General features: G+C 39.3%; 3 protein-coding genes and 3 long non-coding RNA genes across 6 annotated transcripts in view; 1 reads left to right on the top strand and 5 right to left on the bottom strand.

Moving 5' to 3' along the window:
* Positions 1-3,896, bottom strand: part of LOC148737440 (uncharacterized) — a 4,270-nt gene extending 374 nt beyond the window's left edge. Inside the window, exons 1-2 of the long non-coding RNA XR_015996480.1 lie at positions 1,889-3,896; positions 1-209 (exon numbers count right to left, since the gene is read on the bottom strand). The exon at positions 1-209 is cut by the window's left edge and continues 374 nt beyond it. This is a non-coding gene — a long non-coding RNA (uncharacterized LOC148737440). The remainder of the gene's footprint in view (positions 210-1,888) is intronic.
* Positions 3,897-4,211: 315 nt separating this feature from the next.
* Positions 4,212-5,099, bottom strand: LOC148737439 (uncharacterized). Its single transcript, XM_088749302.1, has one exon. It carries the CDS (start codon positions 5,097-5,099, stop codon positions 4,212-4,214), a length of 888 nt encoding a protein of 295 aa, XP_088605428.1.
* Positions 5,100-5,182: 83 nt separating this feature from the next.
* Positions 5,183-5,782, bottom strand: LOC148737438 (uncharacterized). Its single transcript, XM_088749301.1, has one exon. The coding sequence runs from the start codon at positions 5,780-5,782 to the stop codon at positions 5,183-5,185; it is 600 nt and encodes a 199-aa protein (XP_088605427.1).
* Positions 5,783-6,076: 294 nt separating this feature from the next.
* LOC148737437 (uncharacterized) lies at positions 6,077-6,877 on the bottom strand. Its single transcript, XM_088749300.1, has one exon. The coding sequence runs from the start codon at positions 6,875-6,877 to the stop codon at positions 6,077-6,079; it is 801 nt and encodes a 266-aa protein (XP_088605426.1).
* Positions 6,878-11,224: 4,347 nt separating this feature from the next.
* LOC148737435 (uncharacterized) lies at positions 11,225-22,242 on the bottom strand. The gene is made up of 3 exons (XR_015996479.1): positions 21,139-22,242; positions 13,000-13,200; positions 11,225-11,322 (listed from the first exon to the last, which is right to left on the bottom strand). It is a non-coding gene; the product is annotated as an uncharacterized LOC148737435 (long non-coding RNA).
* On the top strand, positions 14,304-20,388 carry LOC148737436 (uncharacterized). The gene is made up of 3 exons (XR_015996478.1): positions 14,304-17,756; positions 18,111-18,182; positions 18,746-20,388. It is a non-coding gene; the product is annotated as an uncharacterized LOC148737436 (long non-coding RNA).
* Positions 22,243-22,463: the final 221 nt, after the last annotated feature.

The raw sequence follows: 22,463 nt of genomic DNA, 5'->3' as shown, positions 1-22,463 counted from the left end.
CACTGCTTCCCAGCTAACACATAACAAGTCAAGGCTGACTCCTTCCAGATTGATTCTGAAGGAGAAAATACTGAAGATGTGGGGAATTGTACTGTTTGGGAAGATGAGACCACAAATCGAGTTTCTCTTCACTTCTTTCCAATGTCTGCTACATCTTGTTACATGCATTTACTCTGATGATCATCTGGGAATGAGTCAGTAAGAAGACACTGATGGAAGACAAACACAACAGGTCAGAGAATTCCTTGTGGGTTGGACGAGAGGGACTATAATATAAAGCACTGGTTGAACCTCATTTTAAATTTCAGACAGAAGTCAGGGGACTTCTCATTCGGCTTAATTTAATGTAGTTAGCTAAGTTAGTTGGGTCCCCTGGGGTTGGCTGGGCCTCCCTTTTTTTCTTCACTTAATTTTAATAGGGTTCCTTTTCAGGTACTTTCGGCTTAGGTTAGGTTTCGGCTTAAGATTCTTCTTTAGACAATTTCGGCCTTGATTCTACATCACGACTGCATCAACTGTGCACGTATCCTCCAGGACTACAATGGCTCTTCAACCATGGACATCAACATCCACTCTTCCGCGCTGGAGCTCCCTGCTTAGTAGCGCCTCAAATACCAATTTTATAATGTTTCACCCGATAGCAGCAATTCCATAGACTGCAATCTAGTGAAGCATTTTCAACCAAATTATATTGTAAAAATTATTGCGGCAACCCATTTTGGCCAAAGGTTCAACCAGACATCGATTTAGTTACTATATATTTAACTGGATAAATTAGGCCATTCAACTGGGAAGTGTGCTCATTTGCCACTTCTATCATGTTTAGTGGTTTAACTCCAGTTGAAGCCGCTTGTCAAGGCTTCATTTAGCGGGAAATAGGGAACTGCACACACCAGCTTAGGTCACAGAGAAAATAAACTAGGCTAAGTGTATGCTGTATTTTGACAGCATAGTAGCTGTCAGTCCAAATTGCGGGCCAATTAATGTCCAAAATACAACACATCAACCAACATCATGGAGCAGAAAAGGAATCACACTGGAGAGGAGACAACATAATATAGTTTTAAGAAACGGCCCAGTATTAATATCTGCTTTTCAATCATACATTAAGCCAATTGTTTGACGAGTCAGCTTACAGGCTGTCACCAAATTTTGCAAAATCAACTCCTCACTCAACATCCCAGCCTCATGTGCACAGCAACTAACCCACAGAAAGGTAGGGCAAGGTCTGCCAGATGTCACCAGGTGGGTGGGTTTTATTTTATTCCGAGTTCGGCTTTCAGTTTCAAATTCACTTCGGCTATCACTCCGGCCTTCGATTTCAACACCTATTGGCATCCAATTTACCGTATATAGGCTTGGTAACGACCTTGAATCGTTAGCTAGCTACCATCTGGGATACCATTAATGTTCTAATCGGGATGTCAACATTTACTGACACAAGAACACTTGAGGTTTCCACAGATGCTAAATTTTTCATATAGGAAAGCGCATCCCACCCTAGACGATTAACTAATAAAACGATTCATGTAACATTTTCAAAAATAAAAAATCGCAAAACTCTGTGTTTTTGTGTCTTACTCTGAAATAAATTGGCTACAAAGTACAATCAACATAACATTGACTAATACCACATTTTTTTTCCAGAAAGAAGGTAAGTGCTACTAACATCTTTTATTTCAGGATTTCTAGGCCCATTTGGAGGCAAAATTGCACTCAACTTTTCTTCTAGGGCAGCATGAAGAAGCCCATTTTCGGGGGCAAACGTGCTTTTTGGCAGTTGAATGACCCTCGCTCTGTTTGAGAAATCACTTTAAGTACACTTTCAGAGACTAGCTCATTTTCGGGAGCTAACATTTCCACTTCGATAAAAGATGATATTACTAACCGTTACTAATTCCAGGAAAGATGATGCTGTAGCTGATCTCATGGACCAGTTAAGATAAATATGAAGAAGGGAACTCTATTCATCTCAAGCTCTTTCTGCAGATGGTAAGTTGCAGTTGACTGTAGCTTTGTGTGTGTACATAACAGCGTGCATGCTTTGGTTTTTTCAGGTCGTCTTTTTAGTGAGATCATCAACACAAGGCTATGGAAAATCAGGTAAAAAATAACAAAAGCATAAAGATATTTGTAACCATTTTACCTGCTAATAGAAAATTCAGATTTCAAACAGTTGAATACCTTTAAGGGGTAAATTATGCCACACGTTCATTAACAAAGCATTTAAAGGCAGTTTTTCAGAATAAATTGACGGAGTATTGGTCTCATCTTAAAAAAATGATTCAAGCTTTTTAGGGGGCATTAAGCCACTAGAGAAAATTCAGTGACTAAGTTATCAACAGTTAGCTTAGAAAAAAAACAAATTATCCAACTAGTCAATCACGTGCAAAAAGTTCAAGTACACTTGGCATGCTGTAGAAGGAAATCTCTTATTAAACCTTTGCATAGTTTTAATCTTACTAGGTCCTCTGCAACTAGAGAGAAAATGGTTAACTTGAAATACAACAATACAGCTGCTTGCTACCCAGAATAAACCAGCCTACAGCCCTTAAAACACCATGTCCCCTCTCTGGATCAACAGCAACTATACGAAGTCCATCAAGCACCACCTAGTCCTTCACTTCAACCCTTGTGGAAGGCAACAAAATTAAGCCCAAGAGGCAAGAACTAGTATAAGAAGTCCTCCCGTCGACCCTTTACAAGACCAACAAGACTTAAGACTAGGAGGGGAACTGGAGCCTTTATCCCTCCTTACAGCTTCTATGGAAGACAAAAACACTTAAAGCTACAAGGGAAGAACTGCAAATGTTAGACCTCTACTTCAGCTCCAATGCAGAATAACAAGACTTGGACGCTAGACATGGAATCTTGAGTCTCTCGTTTCAGCTCCTTCCGAAGACATCAACAGTTAAAGCTTCCAGACAAGAAATGGAATATTTTAGTCCTCTACTTCATTTTCACTGAAGACAACAAGACATCAAGCAAAGCAGCAAGAAATGAAATAGTTAGTCCTTCAATTCAGCTCTTAAAAAAAGACAACATTACTTCAGCTCCTATAGACCACAACAAGACTTGAAGCTATTACGCAAGAAATGGAATACTTCAGCTTCTATATAAAAAAAACAAGACTTGAAGCAAAGAGGCAAGAACTGGAATGTTCAGAACTTCACTTTAGATCTTATAGAAGAAGACTCTTGAAGTTACAAGAAAAGAGTGCCTTGTTTACTCCTTTACTTCACCTCATAAATGGGAGGGCACAGATTTGAAGCTAGGAGGCAAAGCCTGGAATATTCAGTCTTTTACTACAACTCCTTTGGTAGACAGACAAGACTTGAAGATAAGAAGCAAGAACTGGATAATGTAGTCCTTAACTTCAGCTCCTTGAGAAGACGAGAAGACAAGACTTGAAGCTAAGAAGCAAAAGCTGGAATGTCCAGTGGTTTCAATTGGCTCCTACAAAAAAGAATGCTGCCAAAGTATTACAAGGAAAATCTATGGACCCTATTGTGTTGTACCTCTACTTGTTATATCCCTACCTGAAATTCTTTCTCTAACAAGGTTGCTAGGGTCTGTAGTTATCTTCCTTAATGACCGCTATCTTACTGAAATAGACTCTATCCTGTTGTTCTATAAATATTGATTTCATCTCTGTCATTTCTCTCTTTATTACAGCCAACTAAATCTTTGCCAGTATGGAATACTATCCCATTGTTTAAAAGCTTTCTTTTACATTCTCATATGTGCAGCTCGCTTTCAAGGGGGCAACTGCTGACAGAAATTATTGCAGACCGATAACCCTCTCACTGCCAAGGTTTCGTGGAATAATACTCTTCACTGTCTGCCAGTTTTTATGATGTTAGCTTGGAGAATTTGGTTTTGGATCAACTAATAATTCCCTGGTTGATATGTTTCTTTATTCCTCATCACCTGTCTGCTTGATTTTGTGTTGATAATGTAAGGAAAATTCTGTCCTGGTCACTCATCAGAATTAAAAAGAGGTAAATTAGCTTCTAGATTAAGTACAGTGAGCTGTACAAAACCACCTTACACGATGTACATGTACATCCCCAGCACTTTCTTCAAAGTGCTTACATGTTTTATCGCTATGAGCCAAAGATCTGCAATTCAAATTTGCACACATAGCAATGAAGATCTGCATCAGGTTTCGTAGTGAGTCATCACAAAAGCTCCACCAAAGTTTTCGGCAATCATACTAAGTGATTGACCTTGTAACGGTTCTTAAACCAGCTACTACATATCCCAACATAACTATTCTCTCTAGAAGCGCTAATTACAAAGTACTGACATGTAGTTCCAAGCATAGCCATGCCGATTTTCACCGTACGAATCAAGCCGTCTTTTCCAGGAAGCAGTCTTTCAACTCTTCCCATCGGCCACTTTCCTCTCGACACCTTGTCTTCAGAAATCAGCATTACATCTCCAATCTTGAGGGCTGGTTGGTCATTCACCCACTTCTTTCTGACGAATAACTGATGCAAGTACTCTCCCCGCCACGGTTGCCAGAAATGGTTAATTAACTTCTTCTGGTACAGATATCGCTGCCTCGTTGTGCTTTTGTTTGCTGAAATTTCATCTACGAAGTCTGGTAAGCTAAACAGGGATCTTCCAATAGCAAGATGAGCTGGTGTTATAGGCGTTAGATCTCTTATGTCGTCACTTACTGTGGTGAGCGGTCTCGAGTTAATAACGGCTTCAATCATGGCAAGGATGGTGGCCAACTTTTGATAGGACAACAGCGCTTTGCCCAAGATCTTGTGAAGAGGTTCCTTCACTGAACGCACCAGCCTTTCCCACCAGCCACCATGCCAAGGGGAGCACTCGACGATGAACTTCCACTTGATTCCCTTGGAGGTCAATTTGGCCTGGAGCTCTTCCTGATCTATCCTGTCCCATAATCCTTTATTGACAGATGACCCTTGTGGGAATAACTGTTGGATCTCACGGTCAGCGCATTTGAACGTCTTCACATTGTCAGACCAGATGGTTCTACAGAGCCCTCGTCTACTGATCATACGAATAAATGCCTGAAAGAACTCTTTAGTGAGCAAGTCACCCGTAAGCTCTAGATGGGTCATGCAGGAGGAGGCACAAGTGAAGATACATATGTAAGCATTTTCTGGGGAGGCACTCCCTCGTACGAACAATGGCCTTGCAAAGTCTACACCAACGTGAGTGAAGGCTGGAGACAATGACACCCTCTCTGATGGCAATGGCGCCATTTTCTGTGAACATGGACCAACTCGTTGACACCGACAAACAAGGCACTTTTCCAGGATTCTTTTGCTTCACGACATCCCTTGGTGAGCCAGATCGCTTGTCGCAGAACTGAAAGAGTGCCCTCAGGTCTAGCATGAAGTAACTCCTTGTGCACACTTTGTATGATTTTCTCAACTACCGCATGCCTAAGTGGTAAGATTATTGGATGTTTGGTACCCTCTGGCAAGTCTGAGTGCTGTAATCTACCTCCTACCCGCAGCAAGCGATCTCTCTTGTCGTAAAAAGGGTCCAATGTTAATATAGCACTGGTGTTTGGTAAAGGAAGGTCCTCCCCCAGCCTTTCATACTCTGCTTGGTACACCTCTTGTTGTATCTCCCGGTACCACCTCAACTTGGCATCTTGCAGCTCCTCGGCTGACAGCTCTTTGGAACCTGCACTTATTCCTGACTTAAAAGCTCGAACACCTCGAAGAACAAATGCTGTTACCCGGATTAGCGTCAGCCACTGCTCATATCGAGTTGGATCAATTACTGGTTCCATAGTAATCAACGCGCACATTCTTGTCACCCTTTGTTTTCTTTCTTTCTCCACAGACTCGGTCAATTCATTTGGCGACTCTCGTTGTTCAGGCAGGCATTGAGAAGATAACCAGCACGGTCCACTCCACCACAACTTGCTATCAGATAAGACCTTTACGGGCACTCTACGTGTAAGTAAGTCAGCAGGATTGTCCTCCCCTGAACAATGTTTCCAATTGTGGGGGTCCCATGTGGACTGAGTCTCAGCAACGCGGTTTGCTACAAATGTCTTCCACTGGCTACTTGCACGTCTGATCTACTGAAGAGTTACCATGCTGTCAGTCCAGCACACTACCTGCTCTACTTTGAGTGTTAACGTTAGGGATTCTACAACAAACTTCAGCAATCTTGCGTTAACAATAGCTGCAAGTAACTGTAATCTCGGTAATGATACAGCCTTTGCGGGAGCAACCCTTGATTTGGACATGACAAGATGTGTTGATGTATGGCCGGTTTCATCCAAGCACTTGATATAGACTGCCGCACCGTATGCCTTAGGTGAAGCATCACCGAAGCCATGGAGCTCTATTCTAGAACTTGATCCAATGTTTTCCATGAAATAGTGGGGAATGGTGATACAACTTAACTGTGAAAGTTCCGATTTCCACGACCTCCACTGCTTCGCAATATCCTCATCTAACTGGTCCTCCCACTGTAAACCCCTCTGCCATAGTTCTTGGAACAACATTTTCGCTCTGATTGTAAATGGTGTGATTAGTCCCATAGGGTCAAAAACCCTCGACGCAATGCTCAACAGACTTCTCTTCGTTTCAGGGTCACGAACGGCCAGTGTACTTGGTGGCACCTTAAAGAGGAAGCAGTCAGTTAGTGTATTCCAACATATTCCCAGTGCCTTGTGTGGTTCCCTTGCATTGAAATCAACAGTACTGGACTCTGCCTCATCTTGCTCTGCAATGTGGCTAAGGACCTTCTTCGAATTACTGGCCCACTTTGTCAGATTAAATCCACCTCGTTCCATCATCGCACTTAAGGACTGCTGTAACTTCACTGTATCTTCAACATCATCAGCACCACTAAGGCAGTCATCCACGTACATGTTCGACGGGACTTTCCTTGATGCATCAGGGAACTCTTCACTGCATTTCTTCGCATGGCTTTGAACTATGGCAATGGCCCGGAATGGACTACAATTAACACCAAATGCCAACCTTTGCAGCTTGTACACTCCCGGTGGTTTATCACTTTGAAGACCCCTCCAAAGATATCGTAGAGCGTCCTGATCTCGTTCGTCAACCTTGATCTGGAGGAACATCTTTTCAACATCAGCCGTAAGTGCAATCCTACGTGCTCGGAATCGAAGTAATACTGATACCAGGTTAGGTTGAAGTGCTGGCCCTGACAGAATACAGTCATTGAGAGATACCTCATGCTCGTCATATGCTGAAGCATCAAAAACAACACGGCATTTTGTAGTTTTCTTGTCCTCTCGAAAGACTGCGTGATGAGGTAAATACCTGACCTTCTCGTTATCATCAACAGCTTCCTTTACTTCTACAGCAAATCCCTTATCTACGTATTGGTTAATGGTATCCTTGTAAGCATTGGCTTTCGCTGGGTTTCTTCTAAGCTGTCTTTCGACACTCTCAAGTCTCTTGGCTGCCTGGAGGTAGTTTGACTTGAATGGCAGAGCATCGCTTTTCCATAACAGCGGTACTTCATAACGCTCACCATCAAACTTCAGTCCCCCGTTGAACTGTCTAACAGACTCTTCTTCCTCTAAGGACATGGGTGTATTCCTTTTATCTACAATTCCAATAGATTCCAGCTCCCAAAACTGCTTAAGAATGTCTGTAACTGGATCAATGCACACGGTAGACAGCATGGATTGAGTGTTCTTGGAAGGAAGACCCTCAATGGGTCCTCCTACAATCCATCCAAGTGTTGACTGTACTGCAGTGGGAGCATGAGTGGTTTCCCTTTTCTTGCATTTACTACTCATAAATGAAAAGTAAAAGTCTGCCCCTATCAAAATATCGACGTTAACTGGTCCACGAGGGTACGAGTCCGCAAGTATAAAGTTCCGTAGGTGGGGATAATCTTCTAGCCTGATCTCCACTGGTTCTAGTGGTGTGCAGATCTTGTCAATGGTGATGGCCTCCTTGCTAACTGGCGTTGAAACGTTTTCTTGAACAGAGGCAAGTGAGAATCTGACTTTCTTCATTCTCTTCATTTGACTGGTTTCTCCCCCAAACATGGATACACTAAGGACCTCAGAAGGTCCATCAAGGGCAAATGATTCGGCAGCCTTCTTGGTGATATAAGACCTCTGGCTTCCTGAGTCAAACAAACCCTTACAGGTGCTCTCTGGAAATCGTCTGAAACCAGCATGGCTGTCCCAGTCTGTAATAAGGCTTGTTGCATCTTGGAGTTGTACGAAGCCACGAATCCACTTAACGTTGTATGTCCCTTTTCTTCCATGCTAGGATCCCAGTCACCATGAAGTATATTGTGATGACGCCGGCCACATCCTTCAACTTTGCACTTGGGTTGGCGGCAGACTGAAGAATAGTGGAAAGTAATTGCAGGCTTTAAACAGTTAAAACACAGCCAGCTCTCCCTTACTAACTACCAACGTTTCTCAACTGACTTTCGCTCAAGCTCTGGACATTTAAAGATTTCATGTCCCTGCTCCTTACACACATGGCACGCTCCATAACTTCTCCGATTTGTCTCACTTGCTAGTAGAGCGGCTGCTGAAAACACTTTCTCCCGGGTGTTCCTTGCGCCAGCTCCATCCTGTCTCGTCCCCCACTTCCTCTAGCTGTCCCACCATTCTCACCAATCATACTAGCATTCCTTTCTCCGGCCTCCTTGCAAATCACTTGTTTATTCAGGAACTTGAAGAAAAGTTCAAGATCAACACCTTCTTCGTTGGTGCCAGTTAGTTCTAATTCCCATTTCTCGGATAACTCAGGTGGAAGTTTGGTTTCCAATATTGGAAGGAGGATACAAGAATGGGTCATTGGCTTTTCGCCTAGGGCCTCCAGTGCTCTAATCCGATTCTTTAGAGTATCATGGAGATCTCGCAAAAACTCTACTCCTTCGTTTGACTTTGGTAGCTGGACAATTGACTTGACTAGAGATGAAATAATTATTCTTTTCCTACCAAAGCGATGTTTCAGAGCATCAACAGCATGCTGATAATTAGCACTAGTGACTTCAAATCCTTCGATTGTATTATAAGCAATCCCTTCAAGCACTGAACACAGGTAGGTGAACTTTTGAACAGCTGGCACATTGTCATTATCATGAATAGCAACCTCGAATTGGTCCCAAAAAATTTTGAAATTTTAAAACATCTTCATCAAACTTGGGTAACTCAAGTTTTGGTAATTTTAAATGTGACTGTTTGTGCTCCGCTGAACCCGAAGCAGTTTGTTCGTCTACCTTGGAAACTTCCTGAATAGATATATACTCTTGAGCTATGTCTAAAGCATTATCAATCACTTGATAGTCAATCCACCTTTGAGCTTCTTCAGCTACTTCATCATCAGAAATAAGAGCAATAGTTTCCTCTCTTACCTCACTGCAACTCTCTATGTAACCATTCAACTTTTGAAAACGATTTTCCATTCTTATGACGTTGTTGCTGGGACTTTTGCTTGTCTCAAGTATTACTTGTCTCACAACATTAATGTCCATCTTGAGGATCATTTCTTTCCTTCTTAACAACTGAAAATTACTTAACTGATGATTAGGAGACTGTGACGACAAAAGTTTACCAGTTGATGCTGCAGGCACGTTGTCAGCTGGCAAGGCCTGTTTAGAGCCTATAACTTTTATGAGTGGATCCCTTACTTTTGTTTTGCAAAGATGGAGGATTACATTCTTGTTGTTTTATAGCAACGATAAGCCGAGCCATGAGAGCTGATTTCTTTCCTTTTGCCGGTAATCCTCTCCTTTGTAACTCGGCTTTGACTTGGGAAAGAGACATCTCACTCACAATTTCCTCCACTGACCATGCACAGTTGTCTGCCATATTCAATCCTGTAATCGTTTATCTCGATGTTTACTTTTCTGCTTAGTGCTTTGCTTCCCCAAAGGTTTCTCAGATCCAGCTCCGAAGGACCATAATGTTTTGTTCAGACTACTAAATTCAACTTCAACTTTTGACAACGGTTTAAATCACTCCTTTTAATCCGACGAAAAGACTGCTAACTTCAAGCGAAAAGCACATGTTCCTATATCCCATAATACTAATACAACAAAAATGTCCTTAGGAGGGTGGTCTCATCACAAGTCCAGTCTCACTGGGGGGCGTGATATCCTCCCACTGCAGGTCCGGGCCCGAACAACCACCAAATAAAGAAATATAAAAGATTTCAAAGCCTGATTAACAGCTTTACAATAGATCATCCAATTTAATACAAGACATGCTTTGCTGTAATGACAAAGGACAGACCTAAAATCAACAGAGGTGAGTATAACTTAAAACTTTAGTGGGATTCAAACCCATAACAGTTGCAACAATAAAAACAAAAACAAAGAAAAGTTAAAGATCTTTTGGTCTCAGTGGGATTCAAACCCATTCAAGTAAGTGCTAAAAGCCTTTAGGCAAGACTGTGCACTAGTGCAACTGTAACTATGTCAGAACTAAATTAATGCTGCTGATGAAGACAGTCAACAGCCCAGACACATATCATGAAGGGATCAATCATCGCAACATCCCAAAGTCAGCCACAAGGAAACTACACTGGACAAGCAGATTTAAGGTGGGTAGATGACTATAGCACTGAAACAACCTCGTATTTGAACAGGTAGCCTCTCAGGACAAAGTTCCCTTGTGCATAACAAGGAGTTTTGAAGATCCCAGTCAAGTTTCCATTTGTGTCCCAATGAAAGTATTCCTAAGGAATTCCTTACAACTTTAAGTTTTCATATTCACAACATTCTTGAAGTTTTCAGAGTGACTTTTACTCCTAAAAAGACCATTCCTTGCTTATCCTGTGTGACAAATTGACATGCTCTATTTAGTGTAAAGGAAACCTTAGAAACTACCCTAATCATGAATTTCTCTCTAATGCTCTCCCTCCCATTGCCAATGTTCAAACAATTTCTTGCAATCAAAATATGACAGTACTACAGTTTATATCACTAACTCTATATATTCATTAATCAATTTTCAGCTCCCATTGACTACTGGCCATAACATGCGGTTCCTGACTCAATCCTCACAAACTGGTCCACTTCCAGTTCCAAATGTCCACTCCACTCCACTCCAGTCCATCCCAGTCCAGTCTGACCTAGTCTGTTCCAGTCACCTTTCCTTTTCCCACTGCTTCCCAGCTAACACATAACAAGTCAAGGCTGACTCCTTCCAGACTGATTCTGATGGAGAAAATACAAAGATGTGCGGAATTGGACTGTTTGGGAAGATGAGACCACAAATCGAGTTTCTCTTCACTTCTTTCCAATGTCTGCTACATCTTGTTACATGCATTTACTCTGATGATCATCTGGGAATGAGTCAGTAAGAAGACACTGATGGAGGACAAACACAACAGGTCAGAGAATTCCTTGTGGGTTGGACGAGAGGGACTATAATATAAAGCACTGGTTGAACCTCATTTTAAATTTCAGACAGAAGTCTGGGGACTTCTCATTCGGCTTAATTTAATGTAGTTAGCTGAGTTAGTTGGGTCCCCTGGGGTTGGCTGGGCCTCCCTGTTTTCTTCACTTAATTTTAATAGGGTTCCTTTTCAGGTACTTTCGGCTTAGGTTAGGTTTCGGCTTAAGACTATTCTTTGGACAATTTCGGCCTTGATTCTACATCACGACTGCATCAACTGTGCACGTATCCTCCAGGACTACAATGGCTCTTCAACCATGGACATCAACATCCACTCTTCCGCGCTGGAGCTCCCTGCTTAGTAGCGCCTCAAATACCAATTTTATAATGTTTCACCCGATAGCAGCAATTCCATAGACTGCAATCTAGTGAAGCATTTTCAACCAAATTATATTGTAAAAATTATTGCGGCAACCCATTTTGGCCAAAGGTTCAACCAGACATCGATTTAGTTACTATATATTTAACTGGATAAATTAGGCCATTCAACTGGGAAGTGTGCTCATTTGCCACTTCTATCATGTTTAGTGGTTTAACTCCAGTTGAAGCTGCTTGTCAAGGCTTCATTTAGTGGGAAATAGGGAACTGCACACACCAGCTTAGGTCACAGAGAAAATAAACTAGGCTAAGTGTATGCTGTATTTTGACAGCAAAATAGCTGTCAGTCCAAACTGCGGGCCAGTTAATGTCCAAAATACAACACATCAACCAACATCATGGAGCAGAGAAGGAATCACAATGGAGAGCAGACAACATAATATAGTTTTAATAAATGGCCCAGTATTAATATTTGCTTTTCAATCATACATTAAGCCAAATGTTTGACGAGTCAGCTTACAGGCTGTCACCAAATTTTGCAAAATCAACTCCTCACTCAACTTCCCAGCCTCATGTGCACAGCAACCAACCCACAGAAAGGTAGGGCAAGGTCTGCCAGATGTCACCAGGTGGGTGGGTTTTATTTTATTCCGAGTTCGGCTTTCAGTTTCAAACTCACTTCGGCTATCACACCGGCCTTCGATTTCAACACCTATTGGCATCCAATTTAACGCATATAGGCTTGGTAACGACCTTGACTCGTTAGCTAGCTACCATCTGGGACACCATTAATGTTCTAATCGGGATGTCAACATTTACTGACACAAGAACACTTGAGGTTTCCACAGATGCTAAATTTTTCATATAGGAAAGCGCATCCCACCCTAGACGATTAACTAATAAAACGATTCATGTAACATTTTCAAAAATAAAAAATCGCAAAACTGTGTGTTTTTGTGTCTTACTCTGAAATAAATTGGCTACAAAGTACAATTAACATAACATTGACTAATACCACATTTTTTTCCAGAAAAAAGGTAAGTGCTACTAACATCTTTTATTTCAGGATTTCTGGGCCCATTTGGAAGAAAAATTGCACTCAACTTTTCTTCTGGGACAGCATGAAGAAGTCCATTTTCGGGGGCAAATGTGCTTTTTGGCAGTTGAATGACCCTCGCTCTGTTTGAGAAACCACTTTAAGTGCACTTTCAGGGACTAGCTCATTTTCGGGAGCTAACATTTCCACTTCGATAAGAGATGATATTACTAACCGTTACTAATTCCAGGAAAGATGATGCTGTAGCTGATATCATGGACCAGTTAAGATAGATATGAAGAAGACAACTCTATTCATCTCAAGCTCTTTCTGCAGATGGTAAGTTGCAGTTGAATGTAGCTTTGTGTGTGTACATAACAGCATGCATGCTTTGGTTTTTTCAGGTCGTCTTTTTAGTGAGATCATCAACACAAGGCTATGGAAAATCAGGTGAAAAATAACGAAAGCATAAAGATATTTGTAACCATTTTACCTGCTAATAGAAAATTCAGATTTCAAACAGTTGAATACCTTTAAGGGGTAAATTTTGCAAGAAGTTAATTAACAAAACATTTAAAGGCAGTTTTTCAGAATAGATTGACGGAGTATTGGTCTCATTTTAAAAAATAATTCAAGCTTTTTGGGGGGCATTAAGCGACTAGAGAATTAACAAATGGTAAACACCACAGCGTACGCTATTGAGTTATGGATGCACGCGGGAGGTTGCTAAGCACGAAAGACGCGTAAGAGTCGCTCGAGGCGATAGCCGAGAGCGACTTTAGCTTCTTGAGTGCTTAGCAAACCTCCCAAGTGCATTCATAACTCAATAGTGTACGGTGTGGTGTTTACCATTTGTTTTATAACATAACATTGATACATTGTAGCTAAAGAGTTCCCTTTTAGTTAACAAATCTTACGTGACCAGAAAAAACAAGCGCGCGCGGAAAAATAGTCTTTGCATTTGCTCACGTCAGCAGCGTACACCCATGGGCAAATGGGGGACGCTAAATTGACCAATCAGAGCGCGCGCTTTACTTTTGTTATGTTATAAAATTCAGTGACTAAGTTATCAACAGTTAGCTTTAAAAAAAACAAATTATATAATTAGTCAATCACGTGCAAAAAGTTCAAGTACACTTGGCATGCTGTAGAAGGAAATCTCTTATTAAACCTTTGCATAGTTTTAATCTTACTAGGCCCTTTGCAACTAGAGAGAAAATGGTTAACTTGAAATACAACAACACAGCTGCTTACTACCCAGAATAAACCAGCCTACAGCCCTTAAAACACCATGTCCCTTTTCTGGATCAACAACAACTATACGAAGTCCATCAAGCACCACCTAGTCCTTCACTTCAAGCCCTGGGAGGGCAACAAAATTAAGCTAAAGAGGCAAGAACTAGTATAATAAGTCCTTCCGTCTCCCCTTTAGAAGACCAACAAGACTGAAGACTAGGAGGGGAACTGGAACCTTTATCCCTCCTTACAGCTTCTATGGAAGACTAAAACACTTAAAGCTACGAGGCAAGAACTGTAGGGAACTGCACACACCAGCTTAGGTGACAGACAATAAACTACTTGTATAATTGTTTGATAGCATAACAGCTGTCAGTTCAAATTCTGGGCAAAAATAGAACACATCAACTAACATTATGGAGCAGATGAGGAGTCACAATGGAGAGGAAACCTCATATTAGTCTTAAGAAATGGCCCAGTTAAAATATTTGCTTTTTGTTCATACATTAAAGCAATTGTCTTAAAAACTCAGCTTTCAAGCTGTCTTCGTAATGTTGGGGAATAGAATACTCTTCTCTTGACAAATTGGATCACAGAGGCCTGATGTGTGCAGCAACCAACCCTTACAAAGGTAGGGCAAGGTCTCCAAGTTGTCACCAGGTGGGTGTGTTTTATTCTATTCCGAGTTCGGCTTTCAGTTTGAAATTCACTATGGCTATCATTCTGTCTTTCGATTTCAACATCAATTGGCATCAAATTTACTGTCTAAGAGCTTGATAACGACCCTTACTCGTTGACTAGCCAACCTCTTCAACCTGATCTGGGACACCCTGAGTGTTCCAATCGGGGTGTTGACATTTACTGACACAGGAACACTTGAGGTTTCTGCAGATGCTTAATTTTTCATTTAGGAAATTTAAAGTGCATCCCACCCTTAGCAAGAATTTAACGAGCAACTGGTTGTAATATTTTCGAAAAGTAGAGAAAAACAACTTGTGTGTCTGTCATTCTTCGAACTTCAGAAACCTAACTTTAGACTTCAACTACAAGATTACTAATTTATTTACTTTTCAGGGATTTAATTCTAGCAGCTCCGAGCCCATTTTTTGGAGCAGACCTGAAGATTGATGGTTCCATAACATAACAAAAAATTAATGTGTCACCAAAATATACACATGGAAATTCATTGAAAACTTAAGAACGATGTTCATAGAAAAAAAAAAATAAAAAAATACTGTCTCTCTATGTGTCACTTTCTTAGAAAGTCATAGTTACTAACAACTAAATTTCTTCAGGAACAAGGTAAGTGCTATTATTTGGGGCTGACACTTAATTTATTGCATTTTTTTTTCTGGACAAGATAAGTGTACTAGCCTATTTTGGTTGCACCATCATTCTCTTACAAATACATACATCATTTTCCTTGTTATTTATCACCATGTCAACAAACATTTCTTCAAACAGCAAAAAAGGTGAGTGCTACTAATGCCTCCTACATGTACATGCAGATATCAGTGGATAATCATCAAGTTATTAGTCAGTATGTTCTCAAACATTTTTTTTAATAGCATTAAAGGTGAGTATCAATAATTCTTCTTATATCAGTCTATAACCCATCATGTTCCTAATCAGTGTGTTCTCAAACATTTTTTTAAACATCAAATAAGGTGAGTATCAATAAATATATCTTATTAACCAAGTGCGAGGGCCGTACTGGGAGAATATCAGCCTGAGATCTTGACAGTATGGACCGAGTGCAGCGAGGTCCGTACAAAAAAGCTTGAGGGCCGATATTCTTCCAGTACAGTCCTGAGCAAGCTTGGTTGATACGAGATTTATTATAAGACTGAAGTTCAAAGGGACACAAGTGCGGTATCATTCAGGACCATTCGGGACAGTGCCCGGTCCAATACTTAGGGAATTAATTGACCGGCAATAGAGCATTTTGATTGGTTGATTTTAGTTATTGGCCCTCTGACTGCCCGAGTCGTGTAATAATACTTCTTATATCAGTCTATAACCCATCATGTTCCTAATCAGTATGTTCTCAAACATTTTTTTAAACAGCAAAAATGGTGAGTATCAATAATACTTCTTATATCAGTCTATAACCCATCATGTTCCTAATCAGTATGTTCTCAAACATTTTTTTAAACAGCAAAAATGGTGAGTATCAATAATACTTCTTATATCAGTCTTAATAACCCATCATGTTCCTAATCAGTATGTTCTCAAACATCTTATTAAACAGCAAATAAGGTGAGTATCAATAATACGTCTTATATCAGTCTATAACCCATCATGTTCCTAATCAGTATGTTCTCAAACATTTTTTTAAACAGCAAATAAGGTGAGTATCAATAATACTTCTTATATCAGTCTATAACCCATCATGTTCCTAATCAGTATGTTCTCAAACATTTTTTTAAACAGCAAAAATGGTGAGTATCAATAATACTTCTTATATCAGTCTTAATAACCCATCATGTTCCTAATCAGTATGTTCTCAAACATCTTATTAAACAGCAAATAAGGTGAGTATCAATAATACTTCTTATATCAGTCTATAACCCATCATGTTCCTAATCAGTATGTTCTCAAACATTTTTTTAAACAGCAAAAATGGTGAGTATCAATAATACTTCTTATATCAGTCTTAATAACCCATCATGTTCCTAATCAGTATGTTCTCAAACATTTTTTTAAACAGCAAAAATGGTGAGTATCAATAATACTTCTTATATCAGTCTTAATAACCCATCATGTTCCTAATCAGTATGTTCTCAAACATTTTTTTAAACAGCAAATAAGGTGAGTATCAATAATACTTCTTATATCAGTCTATAACCCATCATGTTCCTAATCAGTATGTTCTCAAACATTTTTTTAAACAGCAAATAAGGTGAGTATCAATAATACTTCTTATATCAGTCTATAACCCATCATGTTCCTAATCAGTATGTTCTCAAACATTTTTTTAAACAGCAAAAATGGTGAGTATCAATAATACTTCTTATATCAGTCTTAATAACCCATCATGTTCCTAATCAGTATGTTCTCAAAGATCTTATTAAACAGCAAATAAGGTGAGTATCAATAATACTTCTTATATCAGTCTATAACCCATCATGTTCCTAATCAGTATGTTCTCAAACATTTTTTTAAACAGCAAAAATGGTGAGTATCAATAATACTTCTTATATCAGTCTATAACCCATCATGTTCCTAATCAGTATGTTCTCAAACATTTTTTTAAACAGCAAAAATGGTGAGTATCAATAATACTTCTTATATCAGTCTTAATAACCCATCATGTTCCTAATCAGTATGTTCTCAAACATCTTATTAAACAGCAAATAAGGTGAGTATCAATAATACTTCTTATATCAGTCTATAACCCATCATGTTCCTAATCAGTATGCTCTCAAACATTTTTTTAAACAGCAAATAAGGTGAGTATCAATAACACCTCTTATATATTCTATAACTCATCATATTACTAACCATGCAGTATGTTCTCAAACATTTTTTTAACAGTAAAAAAGGTGAGTGCTACTTATGCCTCTTATTTCTGTCTATTTCTCATCAAAACAAGGTTAGTCTTGGTAACATTTTTATATTGGGAGCTTGAAGTCTTATTTCCAGGGCAAACAACTAGATTAATAATAGGAAAAGGAATTCAGACTACAGACAAACAAACAAACAAATTCTTATTATTTTTCCAGCTCAGATACTCATTCTCAGCCAATTCAAAAGGTAAGTAAGCTTAACTGTCACAAATACAGCATGCAGAACAGCCTGAAGGCTTTAAATAGTTTCCAGGAAATCTGATCATTTGAAAGCACCAAAATCAACCAGAAGGAATTCATAGATCCTATCCAGGTCAGCATTGAACCCTTTACCTCAAGGAAATTATCAACATATAACTCTCCCAAATAATATCACTACAATATCCAGCAAACAGGTAATGAGAGTACCCAAACTTGTCAGATAGAAGTTGTTAGGCAAAGGAACTTAAAAAAAAAACTTATCACACTCTTGAAATATATAGAGACTGAATGAATCCCAAAATGGCATATAATTCTTGTTCTGGTCATACCCATTTGACAGCCTATCAGACCAGTCCTGAGCAAACAGTCCTTAGCAGCTAAAAAGCCTCATGCTGGAAAAAAAGACTTAAAGGTTGGTCCTTTCTCTTTGAATTTTTAGGATGTAAGTTGCACTACAAGAACAAGGAAGAGACAATCACTATTCATAAGACAAAATAATTTCAGAGAAAGTATCCAGCAATCATACAGATTCATTGCTTAGGACTTAAACTTTCAAATCTCTTGTAACATCCTTTAACAAAAATCTACGTCTTCAAACAAAACAAATCATATATTCCTTACACTGCTGCTACGTTATTTTTAACGAAAAAATTAGGTAATGTGATTTTAACATTTAAAAGAGTTTTGGCACAGTACCTTGAGGTATTGTTATCATTGGCATACACTTCACAGAGTGTTAGTGTGTTCTTCCACTTTGAATTCAAAGAATCTGCAGATGCTCTCAATACAGTACATCAACCCAAGCAGCAAATGTACATTAAAAGATATAACTGTGTGTGAAAATGTTGATTGTTGGCAAAATTAACATTCCAATTAAATAATTCAAAATAGGTTACAAAAATTTAGCACTTAACTAACACTACTGTCTTTACAACATTATTAAAATTATCTGCTGATTTATTTTTATCTTTTCAGCCTCTACAAATGTAACTACTGGTGACTAAGAAGAAGATAAGGCATTTTTATAAAGGACGCTAACAAACAAAGGCTGTGTAATTACAGTAGTAAAACATTTTAGGGTAAAACACTGTTAAGCAACCTTCAAACCCCAAAGTTTTAATCACCATAGCACAGGTTTGGGGAACATGGTCCCCATTTCTTCCCCATGCGGGTTTTTTTTGGTTTACATGTCCAGCCATGGTGCAATCACCTCTTACACCTTAACATTAGTGTGCATATTCTCCATACTTTTTTCTTGAAATTTCCAAAGGCACTGACCAGGAGAATTTGAATAAAAACCAAAAGCTTCCTTGCCAAAATTTTTTATCCAAAATTGATACTGCAAGAACTAATTAGATGCTCTCAATATGTTGTACAATGCAACACACATTTCACCTAGCTGAATGACAATCAACAACTATCAAAAACTTTAACTTGGTGTAAAATAACTTTTTGTGTCCAAGAAAACATGCTTAGACTTGAATTAAAATCAGGGGTGTTGGAAATTAAAACATGACATTTCCAAAATTTGGGCATTTTGCATTCGGAACATTCTGAGCTCTCCATAATATTCTTTAAAGCTTATAATCTAACAACTAACCTTTTAATCCACTAATTACTTCTAAAGAGAAATCTGAGTGTTTCAGGTCAGGGGATAAAATCCAAAATTAACAAGGTTTTTTTTTGGGGGGGAAATGATTCAAGTCATAGCAAATTACAATTTTCTTGAAGTACTTAGCTGGGGTTAAAGTTCAGATTTCTCAATCAACATGTTATATAGATTAATTCAACTCTAAAAACTGCTGAAAAGGTTTAATAAATGACTTCTGTAGCAATTCTGCATGTAGTTAGATCCAAAAAAGCATATACTAAGTAAAGAACTTTATATTTGAATATATCATATCATATTACACTAACTTAGAGGTTGTCAGACATTCAGGAGGAAATTTAGAATGTTGTTCCCATATAACAGACTGATGTCAAAGCAAAGTAGGTTTGAGATAACTCAAATGTTTTGGGTGGAAGGTATGGGTGGTGGAGTGGTGGTGATGGTAAGGACTAAGAAACAGATTGGGACGGAGGGAGAGCTAGTATTGTGGGCGGGGGTTTACAAATGCGGCTATAACTGAAAAGGATCATGGCAGGTTGGGAAGGTAAAATGTTGGGATGGGTTGGGATTAAATGGGTTTGGGTTAGAGACAGGGAGGATTACAGGCTAGGGTGAGGGTTTTAACTTGGGTAAAGAGGAATAGGGTGGTTGTTATGGTGTTTGGAGATGGTGCGTAAGTGTTTGGCTGGAGTTTTGGTGGGCAGGCAGGCAGGCAGGCATTGATTTGAGACTGCATTAAGGTTCCTATTTAGGAATAAGGTGGAATGTTTGAGTTGTCTCAAATTCACTTCTGTGTTTTTCATCAATTTGAAACTTTTTGAGTCATTACTTGTAAATCTTTCAATACTGTTTCCAATTCTTTAAAGGAAATTAGCACCTAAGTTCTGTTTAAGTTAAAATTTCATTCTTGCTGAGTTAAAATGTTGTGGTGTGTGTTTCCCTTCAATTCAATTAATTACAAAAGATTCCTGTGTTTTAATAAAGTAAGAATATCACAGTTTGATCAAAAGGTGTCTTTTTTGTTGTTTTCCTCCTAATCCCAAACTTCCTATTCTTATTAATTTTTAATCCATGGAAACCTTACCATGGTCATTTTGTGGAGACTCAAATGTGCCCAAAGAGCCAGACAAGGTTCTAGACAGTAAATCCAAAATAACAGTTTTGGACAGTTGCATAATAAAAGTATGAGGTGTTATCATCTGAATAACGGTGGCTCTGGAATAGACTGTTATGGGTGATGGCAACCAACCCCTTAAAGATTTGAGTGAAAGGAAGAGCCAGTTGACTCTTATTTCAAATGTCCTAAGCCACTGACTGCTATTCCCTGGTTCAAACCATTCGCTGTAAATTCAGGTCAATTGAACACGAGTAAAAAGGTGGAAACATTAAAAGTTTTTAAAGCCATGCCGTATATAAGATTAATTGGTGGTCGCCATGAATAGATGTCGCACCCTTGAATTTCTTGATTGGGTTACTATTGCTTCACACGAAGTTATCTTGCACTCTGGAAGTCCTAGCGAGTAAAATTAAATCTCTCATCTTAAGTAACGTCTACTTAATCGTTTTAATCGCATGGGGCTTTCTTTAAAATGCAAAAGATAGAGGCACTAGAGCGCGTTCACAAAAGAAGTAACGCATTGATCGATCTTTGGCACCTTTTGCTGTGATGTCAAGAGACATATATCTTTAGAAAACAACACTTTACCATTGCTGCGTATGTTACTTGAAGTGTGGTTAAAATACATGTTAAGAGCCTTACTTGTGATCGTAAGCTGTCTGCTTCCCGCATCAACACAAGCTGAATTTTTCCTAACAAGCGAGCGAAGCGCCAAGTAACCCCTCGTGTACGCTTCACGTTCTTTTGGAAGGACTTCGTAGACACTATCCCACTCGCTGCTTTCGACGCAAAGCAGCTTCAAAAAGTGAAGTGTCAGAAGATACTTAAGGGCTGTAATAGCCGAGATTATCAGTGTCTGGCTGTCACAGCGCGTACGTTCATGATTAGGCGCCATTTTGACTGACGCGCAAACGATCCCATAAGCACTACCAGATTGCCTCCTTTGATGGCCGGAAAAACTTAAATGGTTTAGGTGTTACGGCATGGTTTATTTACTTGAATTTTGCCGATTTCTTTTATATCGTGATATATTTTTCCCAAAAATTCCCTCTTTTGACGGAATATTACAAGCGCACCTCTTCACTTAACGATCAGAATCAGGGCTACCGCGCTTGCTAAAGATGACAAGGAAATGTGCATGAACACGGAAGACGGAGCAAAAATTCCTTGCAGCCACATGATTGCCACAGGAGAAACCTTGCGCGAGACTTCTGTATAGTGGATTCATGCTGACGTCATTGTCTACATTTTTGCTCATTTGCATACGGCTTTGCGTAAAGAAGGAAGCATGTTAGATATAAATTGACTTCAGGCAGCTAAAGAGCTAGAAAACCTTAATACATGGTGAAATTTATAGCTCTTTGGGTGTAATATTCAAGGAGAAATAGTCCATCAAAAACTGCAAAATTTCTGGGTGGCAAAAGCGCTAATAAGCTCATACATTCTATGTAAAATTTTGAGTTTTTAAACCCGTGTTGCACAAAAAATATTCAATGCATCAGGCTCGTATTCATTGGCCGAGTTAATCGTACTTTGACCTTTCGATATTCAGAACTGATTTATTTTTAGCTCCATCAGAAACTGAATTGCTTATGCTAATAAGGCAAATATTGTAAACAAGGATTCCCCTATACCCATGTGAGAGCCATGGGCACCAAGTCATGTCCTAACATTCTGGGTCTTTCCTCCACCCTACACCTCTTCGCAAACATCTCGCAATTAATCTTTAAAAATCAGATCATACCAATAAGGAAAGCAAAATATTATTTCAATAATTCGTGTACAGATCGTTTACTTTTTGGGAAGTTATCAAAAGAGATCAAGCGATAGCTAGTTCATAGAGGGCCAAACTACATCCCTGCGTAATGGAGCTTTGAAAATCAAATGGAACAAAGCACATCAACATTTGATCAAACGAATTTATATACGGCTCGCACAAATACGGTTCGGACAGAGGAAATTCGTTG

The sequence above is a fragment of the Stylophora pistillata genome, chromosome 2 (assembly GCF_964205215.1).
Source record: "Stylophora pistillata chromosome 2, jaStyPist1.2, whole genome shotgun sequence".
Lineage (NCBI taxonomy): Eukaryota > Metazoa > Cnidaria > Anthozoa > Scleractinia > Pocilloporidae > Stylophora > Stylophora pistillata.
Note: the sequence above shows the minus strand (reverse complement) of the source record. Positions and strands in the feature narration are given on the sequence as shown.

Excerpts from the sequence above, each read along its gene's own strand:
- LOC148737437 (XM_088749300.1), bottom strand. The coding sequence starts at position 6,877 with ATGTACGTGGATGACTGCCTTAGTGGTGCTGATGATGTTGAAGATACA.
- LOC148737438 (XM_088749301.1), bottom strand. The coding sequence starts at position 5,782 with ATGGAACCAGTAATTGATCCAACTCGATATGAGCAGTGGCTGACGCTA.
- LOC148737439 (XM_088749302.1), bottom strand. The coding sequence starts at position 5,099 with ATGACCCATCTAGAGCTTACGGGTGACTTGCTCACTAAAGAGTTCTTT.